The sequence below is a fragment of the Tarenaya hassleriana genome, unplaced genomic scaffold, assembly GCF_000463585.1.
Source record: "Tarenaya hassleriana unplaced genomic scaffold, ASM46358v1 Cleome2, whole genome shotgun sequence".
Classification (NCBI taxonomy): Eukaryota; Viridiplantae; Streptophyta; class Magnoliopsida; order Brassicales; family Cleomaceae; genus Tarenaya; species Tarenaya hassleriana.
Window position 1 is genome coordinate 8,782,730 of NW_010965372.1, and position 10,278 is coordinate 8,793,007.

At 33.1% G+C, this 10,278-nt stretch overlaps 1 protein-coding gene across 1 annotated transcript; it reads right to left on the minus strand.

Moving 5' to 3' along the window:
* Positions 1 to 4,013: 4,013 nt before the first annotated feature.
* LOC104813377 (sulfate transporter 1.1-like) lies at positions 4,014 to 8,710 on the minus strand. Its single transcript, XM_010540936.2, has 13 exons — positions 8,615 to 8,710; positions 8,284 to 8,332; positions 7,935 to 8,142; positions 7,657 to 7,831; positions 7,069 to 7,134; positions 6,857 to 6,970; positions 6,594 to 6,710; positions 5,991 to 6,117; positions 5,260 to 5,546; positions 4,859 to 5,049; positions 4,647 to 4,732; positions 4,364 to 4,440; positions 4,014 to 4,160 (listed from the first exon to the last, which is right to left on the minus strand). The coding sequence occupies exons 3-13, from the start codon at positions 8,105 to 8,107 to the stop codon at positions 4,014 to 4,016; spliced, it is 1,560 nt and encodes a 519-aa protein (XP_010539238.2). The 5' UTR covers positions 8,108 to 8,142; positions 8,284 to 8,332; positions 8,615 to 8,710.
* Between the last annotated feature and the right edge of the window lie 1,568 nt (positions 8,711 to 10,278).

The following is a 10,278-nucleotide window of genomic DNA, read 5'->3' on the forward strand; positions in this document are numbered from 1 at the left end:
TTTAGAATAATATCGTAAAAAGAGCTATGGTGGTTTAATCTAATCACTATAACGTGGTAGCATGACACATTCTTTTCGAATACCACCACGACATATAATATAAAGTTGAATAAAAATGAAAAATTCAAAATCAGAATACTAGGGTGGACTTTTTGGATTCGGTTTAGAAATAGTTTATTCGATGTTCTAAAATAATGTACCAAATTAGTATCGTATAATTTTTGGTTCGGTTCGATTCCAGTTTCAATACAATTCGATTTTGATTTTTATTAAAAAAATTAGATTTTCTTAAAAAAAAATTGTTTTTTTTAGAATTTTATAAAGTTCGATTCGGTTCAATTCTATTCTGAAAAATTCGGTTATATAAAAATATAGTGTTTGAGAATTTTGAATGGTTAGATTCGAAAAAAAATACCGAAATTTTCGATTCGGTACGGTTCGATTCCTCGAAACCTAATCCAAACGTCAATTCCTAAAAAATACAGTTCTTTACGGGAAAATATAATAAATAAATAAATAAAGTTTGGTAGCATGGTATTACAAAAATCGCAATTTCAGAAGTATTTGGATAGCGACACATGGTTTTTCAAGATCGTGCTACACGACCTAAAGATAATGTCGGGATTATTCGAACACGTTTGTATTTACAAAATTGTCGATATTGGATCATCATAAATTACTCTGTGTACTGTATCCTTGAATTTTATATTTTTAATATTTCAAACGTGAATTATTTCGTGGATTCAGTTTGGTTTACTTTGTTTAGAGATTGTTTTCTTCTTCGCTTCATGTTTATTTTTTGTATGTAAACATCTCAGACCTTTAATTTGGTAATAAAAATCGCTCAAAATCCATTTTCGAACACGAAATTAAAAAGAATTTAAATTTTCTTGCTTTGCCACACTATAAGGGACGGCTCATGTATTATCCACAAAACACAAACAAACAAACAAACAAAAAACGGATAAGAAATTTAAATATCAGAAATCATGTTATAACTCAAGGACCAAATATTATACATAAAAGACGTATGTCCGAAGAAACCTCAGTCCACCCGTCACTCATTTTCCACCTCCCGAACATGAATCCATAAACATAATACATATATCCTTCGTATATATCCATGCATACGTATGCATTTGTACACGTGTATTGAGTACGTACGTACGTACGAAGCATATGTAAGTAATGTATGTATATATATATTACAAACGGCTAATAACATGAAGGAGGTGAATGGAGATGAAAATCCTATCAAATATACTCAAATGGATAATATTGAGGTATTGATAGGATTATGTACGAGATTGATGATAAGTAATTAGTGATTTTGATATTATTTCCCTTTCTTATATTCTTTTCGATAACCACCACATAATCCAAATTTTTCTTTACCATTTTTCTAATATTCTTCTTCTCATTTTGATCATTGTTCTATCACTACAAAAAAAAAATCATCGAATTCCAACGGATTTTCCAACAGATTTGTCCGTTGAAAATTTTTCAACGGATTTTCAACAGTTTTCAACGGCGTTTCAACGACGATTTCCGTTGAAATTTCTAACGGGAACCGCCCGTTGAAAATTTTTAACGGAATTTTCAACGTATGCAACTGAAAAATTGGGTTGAAATTTTCCAACGGTATTTCCAACGGATATCTGTTGGAAATTTTCAACGGATATTCGTTGGAAAAATCGGTTGAAAATTTCTAACGGATGTTGGTTGGAAAAAAATTCCAACGGAATTCCAACGGATGTCTGTTGGAATTTTTTTTGGAAATTTGTAAAAAACAAATTCCAACGGATGTCGGTTGGAAATATTTTTGATTTTTTTTTAAAAACAAATCCAACGGAATTCCAACGGATATCGGTTGGAAATTTGGATTTTAATTGAAAAATATATATACTAATATATATATATGTATATTTACATATATGTATTTTATATATTTATACGTATATATATATATATAAAAATACATGTATATTTTGTGTATATATATATGTATAAATATAGGTATATTTTGTGTATATATATTTTTTTTATACAAATATAATGTGTATATATATATATATATATATATATATGAATAAGTATATATTAACCATATATATATACATAACAAATATATATTATACATATATATATATGAATTCGAATATGTATATACGTAAATATATATACATATATACGTATAAATATTTATATATTGGAACTCTAGGGTTAAGAAAGATTGAGCTGAATTAGTAGAAGGATGGGTGACCTACTGGGAAGTGAGCTTCGGGATCGTGGTCGGGGTCAGGTCGGGTTTTGGGATCGTGGTCGCGGTCGGGGTCGGGTTTGGGATCGTAGTCGAGGTCAGGGTCGGATGAGAATATGTTTTGAATTTTTCGTTGAAAAATTCCAACAGATTGCGGTTGGAAATGCCGTTGAAAAATTCCAACGGATTGCGGTTAGAAATTCGTTGGAAAATTCCAACGGAAAAATTCGTTGAAATTCCGTTGAAAATTCCAATGGTTGTCCAACGGACACCGATTTCTAACGACGAAATTCAAACGGATTCATCCGTTGGAAACAAAAACAGCTTTCATTTCCTTTTTCTGGAAAATTATCTTCAGCATCTTTTGATCTTGTTCACATTGATGTTTGGGGACCATTTCATGTTCCTACATGTGAAGGCTATAGATATTTCTTAACCATTGTGGATGACTGCACTCGAGTTACTTGACTATATTTGTTGAGATACAAATGTGATGTTTCTGAAAAGTTTTCCAGTTTTATTAATCTGATTGAGACACAGTTTGATTTAAAGGTGAAGTCAGTAAGATCTGACAATGCACCATAATTACAGTTTCGAAAATTGTTTTCTGATAAAGGATAATAGAACATTTTCATTCATGTTCTTATACACCTAAGCAGAATTCTGTTGTTGAGCGAAAGTATCAACATATTTTAAATGTGGCTCGTTCTTTATTGTTTCAATCGAATGTTCCATTAACGTTTTGGGGTGATTGTGTGCTTAGAGCAGTTTATTTGATCAATAGAACATCTATCCCTCTTTTGAAGAATAAAACACTTTTTAAAGCTTTCACAAATACAAAACCTAATTTTACTCAAATTTAAAAGTATTTGGTTGTCTTTGCTATGTTTGTACTCTTACAAAAGATAGAAACAAGTTTTCACTGAGAGCCAAGTCTTCTGTTTTCATAGGTTATCCACATGGTACTAAGGGATATAAAGTCTTGGATATGGATACAGGTCATGTAACTATATCAAGAAATATGACATTTCATGAGAGTATTTTCCCATTTAAAAATCAAGATCTTTCTAACTCTACTCTTGAATTCTTTCCTCAAGAGCAAAATCCCTTTTATTTTGATCATGTGACTATACCAGAGTTATTAAATCCATTGTCTGAACCTGAACTTAATCATTTACAACCTGATCCTGTAATATCTGATCCTGTACCATCTGAATCATGTATATAAGATAACAAAGATCGACCACAACGTCTGACTAAGCCACCAGGTTACTTGTCCAATTATCCATGTAATCAACTTTCTCATTCTACACCTTTACCTAAACCACATACCACACCTTGCCCTTTATTTTCTAATAATAACTAAATATTTATTATATATATATATATATATATATAATAATGACTATAATTAGAATTCGACTGTTGGCACGTTTTTAAATTATGAATATAATAAAAAAAACCCAAATATTAAGATCACAGGACAACATAAATAAATAAGAAGATGAATTGTTGGGTACATCTTATTTATCCATCTCAAACACAAATCAAGAAAGAAATGAAAGGAGAAAAAAACATGCAAACTCAGATCCATACATTATACAAATACTATATATATATATATGCATACATATGTCGAAATGTTTCCCAAACCAATCTTCGTTTCATCTCTCTCATATTAACACACGCACATACACACACATATATATATATATGTGTGTGTATGTATGAATTATATGCATAGAGATTAATATTAAGCTAGATCGTGAGCCAAATTCGGGCCACAGGCGGCCACAGCGTCAGAGACCGTGAGGAAGATGTTTTTCTCTCCGATCTCGTCGGCAAACTTCGACGAATGAAGCTTCTCCGTCACCACCGGTCCCGGATTCGCAAGAATAAGCTGTTCATAATTATTAAGAACAATAACAATGTACAAAACCTGTTCACTTAATAGAATGTACTGAAAAAGATAATGAAAATTCTCTTCGCTTTCATAAAATAACGCATTGATTTTATTTCACACATATAAAACTAGTACTAATTTTATGTGAATAATATGTTTAGTAAAATGCATGGACAACGCTGGATATTTTTGTTAGTTACCTGAATTTCTTTCTTCTCGAGACTCTGGTGAAGTTCTTGTAAGGAATGTATGCCACTGGTGTCGATGTCCGTTACAGCTGATAAATATAATATATATATATATATATGTTAGGAAATTTAGACAAATTTTAATGCATAAATGCTTATATATAGCCAGTCAGTCAATGTGGTTTACATGTATATACTCTGTAGCTTTCAACCCGTACGTAGCTTTGAATTTTTACTTTGGTTTATGCCCGTACGTATATACGTATGTACGTATGTAAAATGAGTTCTTTCTTACGTGACATCTCAATTATCAGGAATTTGATTGAGGGTAAGTCTGCCTCTTTGGCCTTTTCCTCTTCTTCTACCAACCATCTTAATGTCCTGCCACCCAAAAAAAAAACATTTCGATATAAAATATATCGATATCACTTAATACAGATACATACATACATATATATATATATATATATGCATTTTTTGTTTATGCGTAGGTAAAGATAAAAGTACCTTTCTCTAACATAGTTGGAGTTGGAAAAATAGATAGCGGAATCAACCCGGATGATCAAGATTCCGGGAATCTTGGAGGCTTCAGGATACTGTTGGGTGTTGCGATACACATTCGTTCGTGGAATCTTCCCAAGAACAGCTGTTCGCGGCCTCGTCACTTGTAATAGAATCTTTCCGAAAGATATCACAACCTGTCTCGTATATATGATTCATTTTTATTAAAAAATATAAAATAACAGATTAGATCAATATGGTCTAACATCAAACATGCACATGTTTCCCTTTACATTATTATTTCATGTGAATATTTTCAGAGTGTAAGATTTAATCTAATTAATTGTCATGATGTGGATTTAACATAATTATAATTATGATAATAATTAATACCCTTTTGTACTTACGGCGATCAAGAGACCAATCTCGATAGAGACGAAGATGACACCGAAGAAAGCTCCCATACAAGCTAAGAAATCAAGTTTATCGATCTTCCAGATGAGAAGGGCGGCTTCGATATCGATCAAACCGAGAACCGCCGATATGATGATGGCCGCAAGAATCGCGTTTGGAGTGTATTTGAAGAGAGGCGTTATGAACAACAGCGTTAGGAGAACCACCACTGACATCACCATGTTCGAGACCGACGTTTTGCAACCCGCCATGTAGTTGACCGCCGAACGCGAAAACGATCCTGCCATGATTTTATGTTTTTATGTCAGATTTCTGTTACTTATAATTATTTTAAAATCTACAAACTCAAATGTCTTCACGAGTCTATTCAATATAATTGGACTCTCCGAATTCTATAAGCCCATCTATATAAACCCTAAATACCATCACCTTAATTCATTGTATACTCTATTGTACTCGATTTCAGAAAGAAATCAAAAGAATAGAAGCAGATTTTCTCTATGTTATTCATAAAAAAAAAAGTAAAAATTCCTTAAATACAAGTAGAAATAAAGATCAAGAAAAATATAAACAAACCCTAACCAAATCAAACTAGAAACAACTAAATTAAACCGAATCAAATTAAACCAAACCGACATAACCACACACATATTTAATATAACGTCTCAATTTTATCGGCTATTATTGGAAATAATTTAAAAGATATTTAAAAAGAATATAGTACCAGTGGCGATGTAACATGAAGTCATTGAACCGGCAATGTTCATTGTCCCCAATGCAATCATCTCCTTGTTACCGTCAATTTGATAGTTCTTCATCGCTGCAAATGTTCTTCCTATCGCCACTGCTTCCTGAAATATATATTCCCACAAAAAATTATTTAATTTTTTACTACATACATATATATGACTTTTTATTAGATGGTTTATGCCACTTTTGATCGGTTTAGATCTGGTTGAGTGATTTGTTCAAATTAGAGATCGATTTGTTTTCAGTTTACTTTTATTAGATTGGTTTGTGTATTATAGGATTTTCGGATTCAGATGAAATGTTGGATATTTTAGAACAAACGGTTGGTTGGATTTTAATATCTCATGAGATTCATTTACATGTATACCACGACTATGATGGATGAATTAAGTACGTGTACATATGTGTAATGAATTTTATAACGTGTTAAGTTTTTTCGAAAAAGGATACGCTCGGTTTAAAATGCCAAAAACTAAGTCTAAGATAACGATCGGTCGATCATGGAGGACTTTGTAGCCAAGTTCTAATATAATTTAACATTATTAGACAATATATATATATATATGTATGGACTTACCGTTAGGGCGATCATACCAGCGATGGCTCCGATTCGAATTCCATCGGTGACATAATTTCCCGTGAAGTAAATCTCATGAACCGACGACGGATTGATTCCTTGATCGATGTGTTTCACCTTCAGATATATATTTCATTCCAATCAATGTTCATGGAGGCAATATATATATTATGCCCACAAATTCACTGATATATATATATATACACACATATGTGTGTGTGAGAGAGAGAGTAAGAGAGAGAGAGAGAGAGAGAGAGAGATACAATTTGAACTCCTTTTTTGTCTGCACGAGTTATGTAGACACAGAAAGTCGAGATAATAACCGAAGTAAGGGGAGCTATTGCCGGGACCCAGAATAGTTTCTTGTTTCTTTTCCCCTGAAATTTATAAGAAGCATTTAATTAGAAGAATACATATATATGTATATATATATATGTGTGTGTGTATGTATATATTGGGGGAAATAATTACTTACGATGTATTTGGCGACGAGGAGGAAAAACAAGAAACAGACTCCGATGACTATAGTTCGCCAATTCCACTGGAAATGATGGTTAAAAAAGCAAACAAGTGACATGTTAAATACACAGATTCCGATTATATAAACATAGAATGCTATATGTATATGGTTATGACAGTATTTTAAATGTTGTAAATATACATAGTAAAATGCAATGACCAATTGTTAGATATGTGATTCAAGAGTGGTTTCAATCGATTATTTGAAAGTTTTTAATTCTGCAGTTAAGGTTGGAAAGTTTCTATCGGTTACTAAATTATCTCTATAAATATGTGTATTGATAGTTTTTAGAAGTCATTGCAGAATTATTCTGTAATCAATTGGGTCGGTTTCAAAACATTGTTGAGAGGAAACGGAGTGATGTGTACTGGTGTGTTAATGTAAGAGAGTGTATTTGTATACTGCAGTTTTGTGCACAAATGTCAAAGGTTGTAGGAGAGTGTTTTATTTATAAAAGGTATTACCAGTCCATATATATCTGACCATAACCATACACTAATATATATATATATATATGATAAAGGAGAGGGTGAAGATACGTACACCATGATGAGCAGCAGAGAAGACAGAGTGAAGAACAGAGACAATGTCGGTTTTCTTGGTGAATTTCTTGATTCCGAGAAAACCCTTAAGCTGTTGGAGAGCGATTGTGATGGCAGCTCCTCCCATGAACCCTACCACCGCCGCATGTGACAGAAAATCTATCAAGAACCCTAACCTGCATGCCCAATATATATATATATATCATTCATCTCCAACTTATTCTCTCTTTATTTCAATTGCATGATATATATATATTGAGAGAGAGAGAGAGAGATAACCGGAAGAATCCGAGACCGGCTTCGACAATTCCGGCGAAGAAAGTGGCGGTGAAAGCGAGGCGGCGATATTCACGCGGATGTTTGACGGGATCGATCACGTCTTGAAGCATAGTTCCGAGCAGCAGAGACACCACAGCCACTGGTCCAATGGCTATATCTCTCGAACTCCCCATGAACGCATACACCAATGGTGGTACAAAGCTCGTATCTTCAATAACATTTTCATTTACATTTTTTTTGTGAGCCCTCGGTTATTTATATATATTTAGTTGATGTAATTAGGCTTATTATATATTCATACTCTTATTACGAAATTATTTCTGTCAACAAGGCAAGCAGGAGAACTCACAAAGTCCGTATTTTGGATCCAAATTCGCGAGCTTTGCATAGGCAATATCCTGCAATCAACAGTCACTGTATGAGCTCATATATATATACACACACACATATATAACATATCCAAACACCAGATTTAATAATATCTTTTTATGCATCCAAATGATGGATTGACTCTAAACTTTAATATTTTGGATTGACCATGGTATCCGAACGCACCCTTTCGGTACTCGAATTTTGGCATTTTGACGTGGGTTTTTCTCTACTATATGGTTTTCGGATCGTGTCCCTTTTTGTTCATATAATAGTTCAAAACACAAGTATAAGGAGTTTGGACATATCACCTGAGGAATACAAAGACTTGCAATGGTAAGACCGGCGATGATATCGCCTTGGAGTTTGCCAAGGTTGTATTCTCTAGCCCACCCGATAACCGGGAACACGCCCTGGACCGCGAGCAAGAACTTCTTTGGCTTCTATTGACCCTTGAAATCTCGAAGGGGGGCGTCGTGGAAGAACATTTCTTTCACGATCATTACGAACTGCACAAACAGGTTTTGCTTCGGAGGCAAAGACACTCTGTGGCGAATGGTAATGTTGTCCCCTTCCACACTTCCGACGTCTGTTGAATTCCGTGGTGGTTCGGACCCTATGTCCGAACGACCAGACTTAGCCATGGTGATCCGTACGATAGTTGTTGCCTGTAAGAGATACCGATGAAATGAAATGTTCGTTAGAGATCAAAGATCGTTATATACTTTTTTTTTTTTTGCATGTATTGTATCTCGAAATGTATAGAAAGGAGCTTCGGCAGAGATTTCAACATTATTAGGGTTAATACCTTTGGAGAAGATTAATACTTAGAAGACTTGTGATAGGATGAGCATATAATGTTTGTGGATATTCTCATCCTTATATATATAAGTTGTGAAATGGTTTAGGTCAACTCTTCATGCAACTTGATGAGTTCTGATCGTCTTGTAAAAAAAATATCATTTTTTCGCCGGAAAATAAAAAAATAATATAAAAGAGTTCATATATATGTGTGCGTGTGTGCGTGTGTGATAGAGGTTAGAGGGGTTGACCAAGGTAATTTGCCCTTGTTGGATATATATATATATATATTACATGTTTGATTTTTTTAGCAATAAATCGAATGACACTTTATTTTTTGAATAAAGTGTACTGTATAATCGAAATATAATTTAAGAATACAAAATGAAAATAAACAAGAATCATCATTAGGGAAAAAAATTGAAAAGAATCCTAAAGATTCCAATGTCAATTGGTAATAGTTGATGTGTACACACTCACGCAAAACGGACCAGTCTGAGTGTCCGTGTTCGCATATTTCTGTATCAATTAATACACTAAGTTGACGTCGTTTCTGTCGGAATCGATATTACAAGATAAGAATCATATAATTGTTATATGTACATGATACACTGCGATATTGAATTTTGTTACCTTTGGAACAAGATCAAGATCAAGATTGAATAAGGATAATGTTGAAGATCTTATCATTTTTTTGGTGTATAAATAGAGGTTGATGTCGGGGACAAGCTTTATACGGTTTTAATGGTGAACGAAATAATTCAATATGGTATATGAGAGATTTTTCCTTGGGTTAGTCATCATATGAAATAAAGATCATAGTTTTATACAACTATTATAAATCCAACATTACAAAAAAAAAAAAACCCCAAATCGATGTAATCCAATCCATGATACATAAACTCACACTCTAATATAGCGTAAAAAACGACCGAATTATAACGGACTAAATGAGTTTGTAAGCTAACCCGAACCTTAACTAGTTTGGATTATACGGATCTGGTCGGGTAAGATCGGATGATATATCCATGTTATAATTGTTTTAATAGTTGTAACTTGTATATGCATATATTAAGAATCATGCATGTACTATAATTGGTTTCCATAATTATAAGTATACACTCTTTTGCGGATATATCGATTCGAATTCCCCTCAAATGACACACACATACAC

What these genes read in the sequence shown, in the direction of transcription:
- LOC104813377 (XM_010540936.2), bottom strand. Translation starts at nt 8,107, where the DNA reads ATGGGGAGTTCGAGAGATATAGCCATTGGACCAGTGGCTGTGGTGTCT. An exon ending in TCTCTGCTGCTCATCATGGT is followed by an intron (nt 7,135 to 7,656) that starts GTACGTATCTTC and finishes CATCATTTCCAG; the next exon opens with TGGAATTGGCGAACTATAGT. An exon ending in CCTGATAATTGAGATGTCAC is followed by an intron (nt 4,441 to 4,646) that starts GTAAGAAAGAAC and finishes TATATTTATCAG; the next exon opens with CTGTAACGGACATCGACACC.